This window comes from Chelonia mydas, chromosome 1, assembly GCF_015237465.2.
Source record: "Chelonia mydas isolate rCheMyd1 chromosome 1, rCheMyd1.pri.v2, whole genome shotgun sequence".
In the NCBI taxonomy this organism is placed as follows: domain Eukaryota; kingdom Metazoa; phylum Chordata; order Testudines; family Cheloniidae; genus Chelonia; species Chelonia mydas.
Window position 1 is genome coordinate 226,395,135 of NC_057849.1, and position 19,555 is coordinate 226,414,689.

The 19,555-nt window shown below is 41.1% G+C and overlaps 1 protein-coding gene across 1 annotated transcript in view; it reads right to left on the reverse strand.

The window, feature by feature from the left end:
- SAMM50 (SAMM50 sorting and assembly machinery component) overlaps positions 1–16,599 on the reverse strand; it is a 34,190-nt gene extending 17,591 nt beyond the window's left edge. The window contains exons 1-6 of the mRNA XM_037914760.2: positions 16,439–16,599; positions 13,113–13,223; positions 10,229–10,330; positions 8,917–9,004; positions 4,439–4,545; positions 1,060–1,190 (exon numbers count right to left, since the gene is read on the reverse strand). Coding sequence (XP_037770688.1) covers positions 1,060–1,190; positions 4,439–4,545; positions 8,917–9,004; positions 10,229–10,330; positions 13,113–13,223; positions 16,439–16,459 — 560 coding nt within the window. The 5' untranslated portion in view covers positions 16,460–16,599. The remainder of the gene's footprint in view (positions 1–1,059; positions 1,191–4,438; positions 4,546–8,916; positions 9,005–10,228; positions 10,331–13,112; positions 13,224–16,438) is intronic.
- Positions 16,600–19,555: the final 2,956 nt, after the last annotated feature.

The following is a 19,555-nucleotide window of genomic DNA, read 5'->3' on the forward strand; positions in this document are numbered from 1 at the left end:
GTCCTCCTGTTTGCAGGAGACCTATGGAAGCTGTTGCATTGTTATAGACGCATGAAATAGTACAGTGGCTCGTAAACTTTCCAGACTACTGTACCCCTTTCACGAGTCTGATTTGTCTTGCATACCCCAAGTTTCATCTCACTTAAAAACTACTTGCTTACAAAATCAGACATAAAATACAAAAAAGTGTCACAGCACACTATTTCAGGAAAATTGCTTATGTTCTCATTTTTACCATGTAATTATAAAATAAATCAATTGGAATATAAATATTGTACTTACATTTCAGCACATAGTATATAGAGCAGTACAAACAAGTCATTGTCTATATGACATTTTAGTTTGTATGGACTTTGCTAGTATTTTTTTATGTAGCCTACTGTAAAACTAGACAAATATCAAGATGAGTTGATACTACCCTGGAAAACCTCTGTGTAATCCCAGGGTATGTGTACCCCTGGTTGAGAGCCGCTGAAATAGAAGGTCAATTTTCACAGCTCAATGCATCAGAGTAAGTAAGATTGTGAATTGCATTCTATTAGTTCTCCATGCATGACAGTGAAAAATTTACATCTGGGAGATCTTACTAATGAAATCATATTTTGGACATATGTACTGGCAAACATTTCAAAACAAAACCAAACTGTAATGTGACTACCATTGTATTTCTTATAAGTTAATTTGCCATGTCTCTCACAGCTAATCACATCACAAACATGGGAAGCAAAAGATTAAGATGTGAAGCTGGTAATTAAGCATTAGCCATAAAGAACCCAGTTTCAGATCCTAAATGGACTTCACAGTGCTGGTATTAAGAAAAACATCTTTACACATGGAAATTACGATAATGGGCCCAATTCACCTTGGCATAAGCAAACACTACTTCATTAACTTCAAACAACTCATCACTTTCACAAAGTAAACTTGGTCCATTGAAAAATAAAATGCGGGAGGCCAATACACCATTTTTGTTAGTTTTCAGAGAATAACCTCACTTTGAAATATGTCTGTTATTATGAAGAAATATTAGCGTATTCAGAAATTGTGTCTGTTTCCTACTTTCTTTCAAAGTTTCCAGGCTGTGGTTTGAAGAATGATAGGCCATATGAAGTTTCCTTTGTTCCATAGGAAAACTGGAAGGTCACCTTCTCTGCACGTCCAAAGAGATTAGGGAGTTTGAGCCCAAGAACCTAGGAGAAATGGAAAAAAAAACATTTGCTACTATTGATTTTGCAAGAATAAGATACTGGCAAACAATTATATGTTGTAGAAAAATGTATTTATGGTACTAATAATGTCCGGGATTAGACATGGAAGCATTTTAAAAAGCCAATTTACTCATCACTATTTATGCTCTTCATATTTTTTTGCATTTCACAGCACTGACAATGAAAATTAATTACCTCAAATTTACTTTTGTTTATAGCCAGTATCACTTTCTGGTTCTTAGTACTGTAATATATGCTTTTCATTTTTGACTCTTTAAAAATATTTGTTTTTATTGGAATTTTGAACCATCACTATATTATTTGCTTTTAGACATGCAATTTACGTGTTATAATTTGGGTTGACAATGTCCTTTGTTCTGTTTAAAAAGTCCACAAAGTGTACAGCCTTTACAAATTGGCAATGTAGCAACATGAAAGAATTAAGGTATTTCCCATAATAAAATAATTTTAAAAGTTAAATTTTCATCACTAAAGCATTACACTAATGCCCTCTTCTGTCACAAAGTTAGAGTAAAATATTTTGCTACATTTCAAGTATTTCAGCTAACTTCACCCGCCTCCTTGTATGCTAGCTGCACCCTTTTCATGATAGTGCCACTCCTTTGGCTGGGAAAATGAAGTAGGTCTTTCTCAGCCAGAGCTATCATCACTCATGTTTCCCTGAGCCGTGTTTAGGAGGGTCCCTCTTTTTTTTAGGAGTACAAAACTGCTGAAAGGCATGATCTAGAAATCCACAGATCCAGTGTACCAAATCTAGCTTGCCTTGGTCTCACAGCTGCTGGGAAAGTGTAAAGACGAGAGCCACAATACTTTAGGGTTGCCAGGTGTCCAGTTTTTAACCGGAACGCTTAGTCGAAAAGGGACCCTGGTGGCTCTGGTTAGCACTGCTGTCCGGGCCATTAGAAGTCCAGTCAGCAGTGCAGCAGGGCTAAGACAGGCTCCCTGCCTGCCTAGCTCCGTGCAGCTCCAGGAAGCGGCTGGCATGTCCGGCTCCTAGGCACAAGAGTGGCCATGGAGGCTCCGCACGCTGCCTCTGCCCCAGCGCCGACTCTGTAGCTCCCATTGGCCGGGAACTACGGCCAATGGGAGCTGCGGGGGTGGTGCCTGCTGGCACGCACAGCGTGCAGAACCCCCTGACCCCTCTGCCTAAGAGCCAGACGTACCGGCTGCTTTTGGGAGCTGCACAGAGCCAGGGCAGGCAGGGAGCTTGCCTTAGCCCTGCTGTGCCACTAACCGGGAGATGCCTGAGGTAAGCGCCGCCCAGCTGGAACCTGCACCCCAAGCCCCCTCTCGCACCCTAACCGCAGGTAGAAAACCCCCTCCTGCAACCAAACTCCCTCCCACAGCCCACACCCCAACCCCCGCCCCAGTCCTGCGCCCCCTCCTGAACCCTCACCCCCAGCCAGAGCCCTCACCCCCAGCCAGAGCCCAGTGAAAGTGAGTGAGGGTGGGGGAGAGCAAGTGATTGGGGGGGGTAGAGGGGATGGAGTGAGCGGGGGGCAGGGCCTCAGAGAAGCGGCAGGGCAAGGGTGTTTGATTTTGTGCGAATAGAAAGTTGGCAACCCTACCAGACTTACAGTTTATTTTTGTGATTAAGATTACTACCTAGAGGATTTTCCAAGTAACTATAAAATACTAATATAAAAGAATATCGGGAGAAATGTCTAGTTCTACATATTTCAAACAAATTTAAGAGGAAAGAATCAACCTGAAATCTAGTTAATTCTTAAGAAGACTTAAGAGTGATTTTAGTCCCACAGCCAGTTTGTGTGTTTACAAGTAGAGCCCTGCGTGGATATAAAATTGGTATCTACGGAACCACAGGGCTCTCCTGGGAACTGCAGGGCTCTCCCGGGAATTGCACGGGTGAAAGGAGCAGGACGTGGGGCCGCCACACCCAAGAGCAAGCGCCTCACGCCGACAGCTCCTCTGGGGCAGTTGTACCACCCCCAGCCCTGCCCACTGTGATGGGCACCAGGCGCACTGGCAGCTGTCCCTGGTTGCGCTTGTGTTCAAGCAGCACACCCGCCCCAGTGAGGAGAGACAGACAGCTGCGTGGAAGGGATGCGGCATGGCTGGGGGTGGTACAGCCATGTCGGCGAAGGGCGCTGGCTCCTGGGAGCGGCAGCCCCATGTTCTGTTCCTTTCAGTGCTGCAGTTGCGCAGATACCGATTTATATCCGCGAATATAAATTTGTATCCATGCAGGACTATTTACATGTCACATTTTCCTACTATTTAGTATGTTCCTCTCCTCCACTGCTTTGTGTGAAATGCAAACAAACAGAAGGGAAGCTGACTATAAGAGGGAAAATGGAGGTAAGAGGGGAAATGGAGTTTTGTCAAATGCACTAGAACTGAAACAGATTTTTTCCCGTCATTTCATTCAGTTATAACTGTGTGATTTATAACACCAGTCGGTAAATAGTTTTCAGACAAGATTATAATTTAAGTTGATATGTATCTTTAATCATACTTAACTATAAAAGGTGAATGTAATGCAAATATGTTCTATAATATTTGAGGCCCTGAAAAGTCCTATAGATTTCAGCCCAGAACTGTTGGGATTGGTCTTCAAAACTATAAGAATGAAATAAATGTGATTTGGTGGTCAAACACCTCATACTCCTTCAAGAAAAGCCTAGCATGAACTGATCTGCCAGAGAGCAAAGTTACTCATATGCTTTTCAACTTTAAGCACATAAAACATCTCAAACAACATTCAACACATTTGTGAATTTTATATTTACATTACAGATTTGACTCATTTGTAAACCATAAAAAACAAATTATTGGGCTAGGGACACTGTGTATTAGGCCTAAATTCAAAACACAACACCTTAAGCACATCTTTAAGTGTTTTCCTGAATCAGGGCCTTAGCATCCTAGGTGAACTTTTGAAAATCTAGCTACAGGCATAAATTACAAGTGAAAGTGAGTTATGATCTCAGCCTAGTACCCATTTGGGCACAAGAAAAATACACTCATTTGAGGAAAGCCTGTCAGATGTACCAAATACAACTGTAGAATGAAAACAATGGGGCCATCCGTAGGCCAGGATGAAGGTCTTTTGGCAAAGCTATATTGTGGAAGTAAGTTTGTGAGGATCAGGTCTTCACATAAGCATGAAATTCATTCTCAGATTAAAAAAAATAAATAAATTACGCCACAATAAATGAAATTTGCAACACTTAAAAAACCAGCCATACCATACTGCCTTCATTATTGCCAACCATAGTGTTATAGCTTCCAGTTAGTCTTCTCAGTTCTGTTACTTCAAATGTAACATCTAAACCATTTGGAAGGGCATCATCTCCTAAATAAACACATATATTTATTAGTGAGCACTGTACATTTAATACATTTCTTACAAGTAATCAGTTCAATATTGATTTATATCTGTATAAAAGGCAACTTAACTTTTGTAAAAAACATTCTTTTAGAAATCAAAAATTGGTTGGCTCAAATCTTCATGAATGGCTAAATTATATAGAAAAATAATCTCACAAAATTAGAAGTCCCATTTAGAATCTGAGTATTTGCATATAGGAGTTTGATTCTGTCATATATTTGGCTTTTTCAGCATCAGTCCTTTAGTTATGAACTAGTTTAACATACGTTTGGTAACCTACCCTATGAAAATAGATTTACACCGATTTTATCTTAGAAGAAGGTAGCTGTATCAAATAGTCACTGGAAATAAAGTGTTCCCAATCTCCATGGGAAAGTACCATGCAATGTAAGCATTTTTTTCCCCTCTTAAAAAATAAAAATAATTTCTGGCCCACTTGTCTTTTAACTCAACTGCTCTAAACTGTGATGGTAAAGGGCATCTGCCTTTGCTCTAAGCAATTAGGCAATACGCCTTTAAGGAACAATGTGATATGTCACACAGACCTTTCATTTTCAGTAACAGAATATTTCCCAAATTAAACAGTCCCTTGATAACAGTAGGCCATTTCAACAGAAGCACTGTTCTGATAAGGAGAAGGAAATTCAGAGGCTTCCTACCAACATGTATTGCAGCAAAAGCATGAAACATACAACTACATTAAAATTCTCAGATAATTCATTATTTTTATTTCTACCACATCACTAAATGTACACTTAAAAAAAGACAAATTACTGAGATTTTTCATACTTCGGAGAGATTCTAATACTGACTGACAGCACCAGAAAATGAATTCCTCTATTTAGTCACAGAACAGGTATAGCACACAAGTTTCTCCACTCTGCCTTGACTACATGTCTCAGTCCTGACCTGTGGAGGATGCCACTAGGAGTGAAAGGGTAGTTCATTCTGTATGCCTATTCAATCTTTGGCCCCTCTGTTGAAACTACTTTGTTTTGTTTTGATTTAAAGTAGTGTGAACTAGTAGTTAGAAACGAGGCCAGATTGTCACAAAGACTTGCTGTGGAAACTTAGGCAAACTACTTGATTTCTATGTGCCTCAGTTTCCTTCTCAGTTAAGTAAAATACCAACCTTTGTAAAGCATTTTGAGATCCTGGGATGAGAAGCGGTAAGCATGTATATGATGGGGCACATGCCCCACACTGGCAAATAATGGATAAACAGGGAATCTGAGAGCCCAATTAGCCCATTTTGGGGAACCTGGGGGGCCACAACTAATTAAGGATTAGCCCCAATTAGGGAGAACCAAGCTGAGCAGCACCTATAAAGGAAGGACTGCAGAGCCAATAGAAGAGGACTGAGACAGCAGAGCAGCAGTAGGGGACTGATACTCCAGGACTGACCCTGAAGGGAGAGCAGGAATGATGGGGTTCCTTGCACCTGCCAGGCAAGCTAAGTGACACCTTGAGAAAACACCTTAGCTACAGACTTGTAAAAGCTACACAGTCAGATGAAACTCCAAGGAGAGAGGACTGGAGGGTGCAGCTCCATAGCAGACACCTGCATGCAGGCAAAGGTAGGAAACAGCTCAGGAAATCCGGGAAGGATCATAAGAAACAGACCCTTGCTTCTTATTACAAGGGCCCTGGGCTGGAACGAGAGGAGAAGATGAGCCTGGCATCTCCTATTACACCTTCGCAAGAGGGATAGTGTAAGTCTCTGGAAAGGGACAAGGACTACAGGCTCGCTATGTGGCCATTAGGATTTTGGGTTTTCATTTGGACTTATTTCTTTTGGTTACCCTGGAAGGGGAATGTACTGAAAGGTGACCTGGCTGGAGAGCTTGGACATGATGCTGACCACAACAGAACTAAAATGGTGATCAACTGTGGTTGCTAGAAGCAAGGGACCCTTTCAACGTCCCAAACTAATTTCAGGGGTTGCTACAGATTGAGGGCAACCGCTGAAAATGTGAAAAAAATGTATTATATGGACATTTGTCCATTGACGCCATCACAACCATACCATTTCACTTACGCCACCCAGCTATCTAACTGTATGAGTCTATTTATTAGAGCAATAACTAATAGCACATTAGTGGGTTGTAATCCTAACCTTTAACCTCCAGGCCTACACCTTTCATCCTACAATCTATCTAGTTTGGGTCAGAAGTTAGTTTAGACACAATACTACTTATTGTATTGCATTTTCAAAATATATAGAAACACTCAGTGTTCTTAAACCACTTTATTTTACCTTTAGTTCTTTCATATGGGATGAGAACACCCTGTAGTAAACACAAACCCTTCAACTAACGGTAGAAAACTGCAGTCTGGCTTTAAAGGATTGTTCAAAGACACAATTATGTCACTGGATTTCTCCTATTTACTGTTAGTATCGGGTGGACAAATATCGTAAATTTCATGATTTCAGACATTTAAATCTCAAATTTCACGGAGTTGTAACCGTACGGGTCCTGATCCAAAAAGGAGTTTGGAAGGTGGTGTCTCAAGGTTATTGTAGGAGGGGTTGAGATACTGCTACCCTTACTTCTGCGCTGCTGCTGGTGGCAGCGCTGCCATCGCAGCTGGGCAGCCGGAGAGCGGCAGCTGCTGGCCGGGAGACCAGATTTCACAGTCCGTGACACTTTTTTCATGGCCATGAATTTGGTAGGGCCCTATCTATAACCATGTACTTGCAAAATTCTTGTTGCAGAACCAGTGTGCATCCCATGCAGATAGGCTATGTACACCTCATCTGTGCACCACGGCTCTCAGCTCCATGTGAGCTCCCAGCACGCTGCTATGTAACAGATCTGGAAATGTGGATCCAGATAGAAATAGATTCATTTAGCACATTACACATGTGTGTGGCAGTGCAAGCTACTGCTTAAGTGTAACTTGGGGACAAATGTAGAAGAGAAAGATTCCTTCCTACCAAAGAGGCGAGGATTTTGACCTTTGGCAGTTCACATCTCTCTCATGTCAAGCTGTCTGCAATCTAAGGCAGGCACCTCTGCATCTGTCATACTTGGTAAGTTGTCTTAGGGTAAACTAAGGCTTGGAAACTTTAAAAAATAAGTCTAACTACCACAACATCAGATGGTAAGTGGGAGGCTCGCCCAGGGAAAGCTTCCTCCTCCCCACTGGCAAGTGATTTTGTCAAACTGTTTCACAGTTTGAAACTGGATAAAACAATAGTGTCCTTCAAATTAGAAATGTCATTAGCATACAGACTTTCAAGGAGCTAGATGGTGTATACAGATAGAAAAAAGGCTAAATTATAGATTTATGATACCTTATCAGAACTATGAATGAAAGTTAGCTTTGAAAGATGAAAGTAAAACACTGATTTCAGAGAGATGAACTTGTATGTACAGTTCTGTAGATCAGATACAAGCTATAAAACAGAAGATGTTGACACATGGTAATTTAAAGATCTTTTTTCCATGGTCATTTTAACACATTTGATCAATACAAAATAAAAGTTTATATTAAAATGACAATACAATTCTTTACTGGACATTTTGAAATGATGTTAAGGAGAATACCTGAAAACAATGCAAAACTGATACTGTATCAGATGAGTAAAGTCAGACTGCATATATGTTTACCAAAAAAACAAAAAACAAAAAAACCCCTGTGGTAAAAGAATGTTAAGGTTGCAAAATCAAGCACTCTACAGTTAAGAAATTGCCCGTGCAATTTTAATTCAGCCCCCCTTCTGCATATGAATTATGATACAGCCTTTAATTACATGATCACATACTATTTTTCCAGAGAACCCGTGCCTTATTCAGTGAATAAGTAGTTGCACATTATTTCTTATTAGCACTCTCGTTCAATGTGTGGACACAAGCACACCTTCCAAAACCTGCACTAAATACAAAATTATTAATTTTCTCATAGGCATTTCTATGGTGGTCTCACTATAATATCAGAATACTTCAAGCATAAATATATTCATCTTCACAATCTGTCCATGACATTAAGTGGTATTAATATCTTCATTTTACACCTGGAGAACTGAGGTACAGAGATAAAGGACAAAACTTTCAAGTGTTCACTAATTTTGGATGCCCTACTTGAGAAATCTAGGGCCTGATTTTTCAGAGTACAGCCCTTTATATGTTCAAATCACTGTTCCACCCATTTCAGTTGCAGTTGTGAATGCTGAACACTTTGGCAAATTTGGCCCCAGGTGTGTCACAACAGGCAGCCAGAAAATGAGGAACACATAATTAATGACCATCAGTGAGGATTCTAGTTTAAGTGACTTGCCTGGCATCATACAGGAACTCTGTGGCAGAAGAAGGAATAGAATCCAATTCTTACCTTGACATGTATCAATCAGAACTTCCACCTGCCTAAAAATTCCTAGACGGAGCAACTGTTCACGAGCTTCATGTGATTTTCTCATTACCTATAGAATGAGAGAAGGAATTTGGATTGCACCTTACCAAGGAATCACTGGTACAATGGCTAAATAGCACAAATATTCCTATGTCATTCATAGATTTTGAACGGCTTCTATACACATTACAACATAAATGCAAGAAGTTAAACACAAAGCATACACCTCAATTTCCTGGTTTTGTTAACTTGCATCACCAACTTTACAATACTGAAACATCCTTGCATATCCATTTTCTTTAAAACATTTTTAAAAAAGGAAAAAACCCTTCTGAACCATATCAGAGTTAACAAGGTAAGATCTTAACATCTCATTTGAGTTTAATATATAGTCAGTTGATAAATATAAGGAATCCAAAAGTGTAGATAAAAACCTCTCATGTGTTAATTACTGAATTGAGTACTTACAGAAGGAGCTAGATATAAAGAACTTCTCTACAGAAGGAAACTGATCAGCAGAACTGTTGTATACAACGTAGCAATGTCAGTCCCAGGATATTAGAAATACCACCTGGTGTCTCTATCGGACTAATTCTCTTAGTGACTGAGACAAGCTTTCGAGCTTACAGGGACCTGAAGAAGAGCTCTGTGTAAACTTGAAAGCTTGCCTCTTACACCAACAGAAGCTGGTCCAAAAAAAGAAATTACCTCAGAAGAACTCTAGCAGTATAAAGGTGGGCAGCAGCAATGAAAACTTCCCCACATTGTCCGGCCAACCTCATTCTAGACAGACGTCTACTCAAGAGTGAGAGAATATCCATACTGATTCAGACTTCAATCCCGGCTGACAATGCCACCAAAGTGCTAACTATGATAGCTGATGTCTTTTCTTTTTAAAAAACTGAATACAACTACATAACATAAATACATAATAAAGTGTGATTCCACTCTGAAAAGTGACTGAAAAAACATCATGGTGTTCTGTGTATGTTATCTCTGTTTATAAGAAAACAAAATAATTTTTCAATCAGTTCTGCACACTTAACCTGATCTGAAAGTCAAACTGGGTTTTCCTTTCTTGGGAATCATCAGTGGTAACAAAGACATTGCAGACTAGTAGCACAAGTGACAAGAGGCTGGGCTGATGGGATACCCCTAACTATCACCTAATTTTTTTAAAAAACTACATTTGGCCTATAGGTTTACTCATCTAACTAGTACCTGTAAGTGGCTTGGTAAATTTTTCAAGTCTGGAATGTTTTGCAGAGCATCTGCCACTCACTACAATACTTACATCAATGAGGTTTTTAGCCTTGAAAAGGTCACCAATTTCATACATGATAATGTCATCTTTAGTCCTTCCAAGTCCATCAAAGTGTACATGTTGAACCACCACCTAAACATAAAATGACTATTAACAAAAAAAAAATTAAACCACCTAGACATCAATAATACTGCAGTCTGACTGAACGTACAAGATTATAGGATTAATTTGTGAATTACTATTAATTTATAATATCAGGGACCAATATGAACATCAATCCTGGATTGTAGTTAATTATTTCCATTAACAAGAATTATGTTGAAAAACAGATTTCCTAACTCCAAATTAAGAACTGATTACAGGAAAAGACTACACTAAGAGTCCATAGCTACTAGGATTTTAGTTATATCTTTATGAAGAAGTCAGTCATTGGCTGAAACCATATGATCTTGAACACATAAGACCTAAACATATAGTTCTCTATGTACTTCCTTTACCACTTACATATAAGCAAGGAGTTTAAATAGACAGTCAAAAATAAGTCTCAAATACCTGAGTAAATATTAAACATTCCATCACCATCTGAATATTATAAACTAAAACACATAGCAAGGTCTACAATACTACAAGATACTGAATGATTTTTTTTTTAAACTCAAATTCTTTTTTGTCTATATAGCAGAGTACTGTAGCTAGTTTATCTGGTTTTAATGCACTATATTGAGTAAATCTGCCTTATTTTCTCCAAGCTTTTCATAGCTTTGGGACTTATTACTCACTGCCAAAAAAAACAGACACCCAACCTAAGAAACAAACAAAACCCCCCAAATGATTAGATGCTCCTTTTTCTACTAAAATAGAAGATAGTTGCAACCTACCATCACTGGCAACCCTACAGTAATAAACTGGTGTGCACATGTAATAGAATTAAAACATTTTTTATTAAGGAAAGAGACTTCATTACCAAGCTTCCAGGAGGAGTGACTATGAACAAAGTCCAGGAAAGGAAACATCTTTAAAATGAGAACATTATGAGATCTCTCTTCTTTGCCATGTTCTTAAACATATTAAATGTATTTAACAACATATTTTGTAGGAAAAACAGGGTTGATAAAAAATGATTATCTTTTTATTTTAATTGGATTTGATTTAAATTGAATAGGTTTTTTTTAAGATAAACCTATTTAAAATTAAGTATGAAATTGACAAAAATATTGAAAAAAACTTAAAAATAAACACATTATCCACTGAAATTATTTTAAAAAAATTGAATTCTGCCAAGCCTAGCCTTAACGTAGTTTGTCAATTTAAATGTTTACAGTTGCAGGAAATTATGGAGGAAAAGACAATTATGTAATGACAGTAGATGTTGAGATTCTAAAAATTTAAAGTTTTATAACTGTTCAAACACAAATTTTCAACATCATATCGATATATACGAAGTAAATATCCTTAAATCAAACTCTATTGTTCCCAAGCAGCATTTTTCTTACTATGCCTATCTGCACATTTATCATCATCGATGGAAATACTTCTTGCTGGTTTCTCTGTGTGTGTGTGTGTATGGTGAAATCGATGTTCACCAACATTTACCAATAAAAATCTAACACCTCCAAACCTTGTTAACGCCTTAAATTAATATAATGTATCGAAATCATTTACATTAAATACCAAAAATAATATTAAACAGTAGATCAGCTTGCCAAGTTTTAAAGAAAGTCAGACACTGAACTGGTGGATGTCACTGGCTAAGCACCTGGAATCAGAGTTTACTGATGTGCTGAATCAACTTTTGACCACAGTAGCCTCTACGGCATGTGCAGAGAAAATATTTTTTTTGTTTCAGTTTATTCAACTAGTTCAGTTGAACAACTAGTTCATTCAAAGATAAGAAACCAACTGGGAGCTGAAAAAGAAGGAAAGCTTGTTTTCCCTCTTCCAATCTATGAATAAAGCTAGGTATGAGAGGATGAAATCTACTAGTTCCAAAATCTTGAAGAACATGGTTGCCAGAAACAATTAGTTCAATTCACTAACTACAGGTAATTAAGGCTATGATTTAGTCACTGAGATCGCAGAAGTCACAGATTCCGTGACTTCCAGCGACCTCTGTGACTTCAGCCTGCAGGGGTCAGGAACTGCAGGGTCCCCCACAGCCCGCGGCGGGACAGAACTGCAAGGTACCCCTACCATCTCTGGTGGCCCCCTGAACTCCAAGGCACCACAGGTGGCAGAGGAACCCCCAAGCTCCTGGCTGTGGCTGGGGAACCCCCATAGCTCCTGGCTGCAGCAGGGGAACCCGTGACAAAATCTTAGCCTGTTTAATATATCAGTTTTAAATGTAAAACATGTTTTGCTAAACTTTGATAAATTTCTTATGTATTCAGCACTTTTATTTAAAAAAAATGTGCATTTAATTGAATTTCCATCTAAATACAGCTTGACAGAAATCACAAGTAAAAAATTAACCATCTAGTAAATAAGAAATACATTCAACATTTTTAACATAATAAAATGTAAAAGTTAAGAATCTGAATAAATGTATGTTATATAATTGCTTAAATAAATGTGTACAGACATTTTGGTAACCAGGAGGCTGCACTAAGCAGCACCAAATTCAGTATGAAAGCTATATTTAGTTGCAATTCAACAATCAACCAATAAGAATCAACTTTTTAATCAGGAAAAGAACTAAAAAGTACAAATGCAAAACATGATTAAAATCAATTATTTAAATCACTTTAATAACTGTTTGCCGATTTTAATCACCGAATAACAAAGGAAACCAGACATTACTGGATTCATTCTCTTCTTTTCTATCTTAAATACTGGTTTGGGATAGTCCCTACAAATAAAAGATTTAAATAAAAAACAAAACAAAACACACATTCACACCCATTGATTAGGAACTCACATCTTTGTTTTCAAGGACTTCCTGCTTGGCTTCAGGTTCAACTTCAACTAGTTCAGGTTCATCTCCTAGAGCACCAAAGTCAGACCCACTCACTGGAAGAGGCTCCAGACTCTTAATAAAATATATACACAAAATAATTGGTATTTGCTATCTAATAAATTAAACATTTTGTACCACATCAGAGTTTTTCTCTTGTGAGGAAAATTCTCGCCATTCCGCCCATCATATTATAATGAACGGCAATACCATAAATAGAAGAGAGAAAATACTGGACATTACATGTATGTATTTGTACAGTATATATTTGCTGAAAGTTTTATTATATATTGAATAATTTCCATGTTGAGAGTGTTTTCTTTAGTAAGATATGATATACAGTAAGTTATGTCTGCCTAGAAAGTACAGTATGTTTCTTTAAATCGCTACACAGTTTTGCAGAAGAACAAGTTCCTTTCCTTTGTAAAATTTCAAACATTTAACTTTTCTGATATTATTCACCAGCCCTTCAAAAATACTTGTATGATTCAATTTTTAATAGGCATCTATGCTTGTCAGTCGTCTTATTTTTAAGGCATACTTTCACTATGTGAAGTGATACGCAAAATTAAAGATATCATAACATTTGGTTTAGGTGCCAAATGTCCAGAGAAAAACAGGTTTTTCAGCATGTTACTTTGTTGTGTGGCTTAAATCTTTTTAGATTTGCAAACACAAGGTTTTCTTCCTATCACCAGCCCTCTGAACATCATTCTAAGAACATGGCTCATCAATGTTGGAGTCTGCTTTTGAGGTGAGAAGGTAAGTCAGTTCAGTTTTCCAACTAAAAATGGGTTTGTTTGCTATAGCTTACAGCATTATGAAATAAGAACAATAAAAACTTCACAAAGTCATGGAATACCCTCTTACACTACTGCTTATATCAGACTTCAGCAACAATCTCTATGGCAAGGTCACCAGCAGAGTATACGCTGAATCGCTTCAGGGAGAAGCTATTCTTTTGCAACACAGGAAATGCCATACTGCACCAGACCCAAGGTCCAACTAGTTCAGCATCCTGTCTCCAACAACAACCAGTAACAGCTGAGTCAGAGGAAGGTTTCAGAACATTACAGTAGGGAGATGTGGGATAATCTGCCCCCACATTAGGTCTTCTTCTGATCTCTACCAGAAATTTGCTTAAACCCTTAAGAATGAGGCTTAATACCCCCTTCAAAATTTTTTATAATGAATTATGACAACTCTGGATATCCTTGATATGCATATAAATGTCCAATCATTTTTTAGAATCTTACTAAGTTCTTGGTCTCAGTAACTTCCTGTAACAATAAATTCCACTATCTAATTACATATTGTGTGAAAAAACATATGCCTTTATCAATTTAAAATTTACCATCTTTTCATTTCACTGAGTATTACCTTGGAGTTCTGGAACCAGAACGAAAAATACAAAATAAGGCAACATATGCTGAAATTATAGTATTCTATGACTCATCCAATATATAAGCCAACAGCTCTGTTTTTGTGCATATAAGGGAACTTGAATGTAGGGGTCATACTTTAACTCCAAGGTTCTTGACTTAGAATCACAGAACTGAAGAGGGCCTGGAGAGGTCATCACATTCATGGCAGGACTAAGTATTATCTAGACCATCCCTGACAGGTGTTTGTCTAACTTGCTCTTAAAAATCTCCAATGATGGAGATTCCACAACCTTCTTAGGCAATTTATTCCAGTGCTTAACCACCCTGACAGTTAGGAAGTTTTTCCTAATATCAAACCTAAACCTCCCTTGCTGCAATTTAAGCAGATTGCTTCTTATCCTATCCTCAGAGGTTAAGAACCATTTTGCTCCCTCCTCCTTGTAACAACCTTTTATGTACTTGAAAACTTATGTCCCCTCTCAATCTTCTCTTTTCCAGACTAAAGAAACCCAATTTTTTAAACCTTCCCTCATAGGTCATGTTTTCTAGACCTTTATTTTTGTTGCTCTTCTCTGGACTTTCTCCAATTTGTCCACATCTTTCCTGAAATGTGGCACTCAGAACGGGACACAATACTCCAGTTGAGGCCTAATCAGCGCGGAGTAGATTGGAAGAATCATTTCTCGTGTCTTGCTTACAACACTCCTGCTAATACATCCCAGAATAATGTTCACTTTTTTTTTTTTTTTTTTTTTTTGGCAACAGTGTCACATAGGTGACTCATATTTAGCTTATGGTCCACTATGACCCCCCAGAGCCCTTTCCGCAGTACTACTTCCTAGGCAGTCATTTCCCATTTTGTAGGTGCGCAACTGATTACTCCACTTAGGAATGAACACTTTGCATTAGTCCTCATTGAATTTCATCCTATTTACTTCAGACCATTTCTCCAGTTTGTCCAGATCATTTTGAATTTTAATCCTACCCGCCAAAGCACTTGCAACCCCTCCCAGCTTGGTATCGTCCGCAAACTTTATAAGTGTACTGTCTATGCCATTATCTAAAACTTCCAAATGTTATTCAGAAATGCCAAATATTTTAATGACTTTTATTCTGCGGGGAACACCAGTGCAAATATATGAAAGACTGCCATGTGAAAAAAATGCACTTCGCTTAAAAGCCGCAGCCCCCATCCCCATTCTTCTATGAGCTGGGTCCTTCAGCTTTTTTAATCATACGTCACCACTTCCCGGTTTCAGATTAGAAAAAGCCTGGTGGCCCTTTGAAAACAGTACCAACGGTAGCCAACAGGTGTGCGAGAGAGGCCCTTGAGAGAGGGAAGGAAGGAGCTGGACAGCGAGTTAAACCCTTCCCGGGGAAATCAGTGCGGAGAGCAAAGCCAGACCGTGGGCGGGGGCGCCTCTTCACCGTCTCAGTCCCGTCCCCCGCGCCTCCTGGCGCTGCCAAATGTCACCAGTTCGGCAAGAGGGCCGCCCTGCCGCCCACAGCTGGTGCCTCGGACCCCCGCCGCCCCACATCCCCAGGGGCGAGCGTCCCGCCTCAGACATTCCAGGTTAAAGTCCCCCGCCGGGGGGTTTGCCTCCCCCCGGGGCAGCGACTCCACGGGGCCGCCGCTCGCTGACAGGCGGCGGAGGGGGGACTCCTGCCGCCCCAGGCTCGCAGGGAGCCGCCCCGCACCGGTTGCGAGAGGCGGGGCGGGGCAGCCTCCGCAGCCCGCGGGGAAGGGGTTGGCAGGTCCCCGGGGAACAAGCCACCCCCGCTGCTCCCACGTTCAGAGGCCCCCGGCCAGGCCCGGCCCCGCTCCCAAAGGTCGCGGCAGCGGGCGCGGCTCCTCCTCCTCGGCCCCGGGGCCCCGCGCGCCAGCGGGGCCGGCAGGGACCTCACCCGCGCGTGCACCGTCCCCATGGCCGCACCGCCGCCGGGCGGGGAGAGCAGCGAACGCACAGCGAGGGCAGCGCGCGGCGGTCAGCGCCGGGCCCACAGCAAAGACCGCGGCACGGAGGTGGCCATGACACCCCAGCGCCTAAGCCCGCCCCCCCCCGCCCTTATTGGCCATCAGAGTTGAAAGGGGCGGGGCAGGCAGCGAAGGTCCCGGATGGGGCGGGAGCTAGGAAGCCCCGCCCCCACGAAGGGAGGGGGGAGGAGGAGGCAGGCGGGAGTGGGGATCAGGACGGTCCAAGTGGAAAGTCGCAAGGTGGGGGGAAGGGCTTCCCTAAAGCCGCAGCTGCGGGGGCTCCTGCGGCAGGAGGCTAAATTACACTTGAAGGTGGTGGCCTGGACTCTGCAGAATTTAAAACGGGGCAGTTAAAACATGGCACACCGGCAAGGCAGGGCAAGGGCTGCAGCGTGCAGAAAAGTTGAAAGAAAAGGAGGACTTGGGGCAGCTTAGAGACTAACAAATGTATTTGAGCATCAGCTTTCGTGAGCTACAGCTCACTTCATCAGATGCATACAGTGGAAAATACAGTGGGGAGATTTTATATACACAGAGAACATGAAACAATGGGTGTTACCATACACACTGTAAGGAGAGTGACCAGGAAAGGTGAGCCCTCAGGCCCTATGCTACCAGCACTCCCAGATATCTTCGAGACACCACTGACTTCCTGAGGAAACTACAATCCATCGGTGATCTTCCTGAAAACACTATCCTGGCCACTATGGATGTAGAAGCCCTCTACACCAACATTCCACACAAAGATGGACTACAAGCCGTCAAGAACACTATCCCCGATAATGTCACGGCTAACCCGGTGGTTGAACTTTGTGACTTTGTCCTCACCCATAACTATTTCACATTTGGGGACAATGTATACCTTCAAATCAGTGGCACTGCTATGGGTACCCGCATGGCCCCACAGTATACAACATTTTTATGGCTGACTTAGAACAACGCTTCCTCAGCTCTCGTCCCCTAATGCCCCTACTCTACTTGCGCTACATTGATGACATCTTCATCATCTGGACCCATGGAAAAGAAGCCCTTGAGGAATTCCACCTTGATTTCAACAATTTCCATCCCACCATCAAACTCAGCCTGGACCAGTCCACATAAGAGATCCACTTCCTGGACACTACGATGCTAATAAGTGAGGGTCACATAAACGCCACCCTATACCGGAAACCTACTGACCGCTGTGCCTACCTAAATGCCTCCAGCTTTCATCCAGACCACACCACCCGATCCATTGTCTACAGCCAAGCTCTACGATACAACCGCATTTGCTCCAACCCCTCAGACAGAGACAAACACCTACAAGGTCTCTATCAAGCATTCTTACAACTACAATACCCACCTGCTGAAGTGAAGAAACAGATTGACAGAGCCAGAAGAGTACCCAGAAGTTACCTACTACAGGACAGGCCCAACAAAGAAAACAACAGAACGCCACTAGCCATCCCCTTCAGCCCCCAAATAAAACCTCTCCAATGCATCATCAAGAATCTAAAACCTATCCTGAAGGACGACCCATCACTCTCACAGATCTTGGGAGACAGGCCAGTCCTTGCTTACAGACAGCCCCCCAACCTGAAGCAAATTCTCACCAGCAACCACACACCACACAACAGAACCACTAACCCAGGAACCTATCCTTGCAACAAAGCCCATTGCCAACTGTGTCCACATATCTATTCAAAGGACACCATCATAGGGCCTAATCACATCAGCCACACTATCAGAGGCTCGTTCACCTGCACATCTACCAATGTGATATATGCCATCACGTGCCAGCAATGCCCCTCTGCCATGTACATTGGCCAAACTGGACAATCTCTACGTAAAAGAATAAATGGACACAAATCAGACGTCAAGAATTATAACATTCAAAAACCAGTCGGAGAACACTTCAATCTCTTTGGTTACTCGATTACAGACCTAAAAGTGGCAATTCTTCCACAAAAAAACTTCAAAAACAGACTCCAACAAGAGACTGCTGAATTGGAATTTATTTGCAAACTCGATACAATTAACTTAGGCTTGAATAAAGACTGGGAGTGGATGGGTCATTACACAAAGTAAAACTATTTCCCCTTGTTTATTTCCCCTCCTACTGTTCTTGTCAACTACTGGAAATGGCCCACCTTGATTATCACTACAAAAGGTTTCCCCCTCCGCCCCCCGCTCTCCTGCTGGTAGTAGCTCACCCTTCCTGGTCACTCTTGTTACAGTCTGTATGGTAACACCCATTGTTTCATGTTCTCTGTGTATATAAAATCTCCCCACTATATTTTCCACTGTATGCATCTAATGAAGTGGGGGGAGGGATAGCTCAGTGGTTTGAGCATTGGCCTGCTAAATCCAGGGTTGTGAGTTCAATCCTTGATGGGGCCATTTAGGGATTTGGGGCAAAAAATTGGGGATTGGTGCTGCTTTGAGCAGGGGGTTGGACTAGATGACTTCCTGAGGTCCCTTCCAATCCTGATATTCTAAGTGAGCTGTAGCTCATGAAAGCTTATGCTCTAATAAATTTGTTAGTCTCTAAGGTGCCACAAATACTCCTTTTCTTTTTACGGATACAGACTAACAAGGTTGCTACTCTGAAACCTGTCATCAGAAAAGTTGAGGCAGAGACTAGCGCATTTCACACGAGAGGGAAGATGACGACTTGTTCACTGCTAGTAACACCGGGCCGCAGGGTGGCATCTGTTTGCGCGTGACAGCTGGGGGAAAGAGTCATCTGGTATTAGCTAACCTTACATCCTTGCAAGACACAAGCAGCATAGTGGAGAGTCATGCCTTGCACTAACCAATTTATTTGAGCATAAGCTTTCGTGAGCTACAGCTCACTTCATCGGATGCATACTGTGGGAAGTGTGGAAGATCTTTTTATATACACACAAAGCATGAAAAAATACCTCCTCCCACCCCACTCTCCTGCTGGTAATAGCTTATCTAAAGTGATCACTCTCCTTACAATGTGTATGATAATCAAGTTGGGCCATTTCCAGCACAAATCCAGGTTTTCTCACCATTACCAGCAGGAGAGTGGGTTTGTGTGT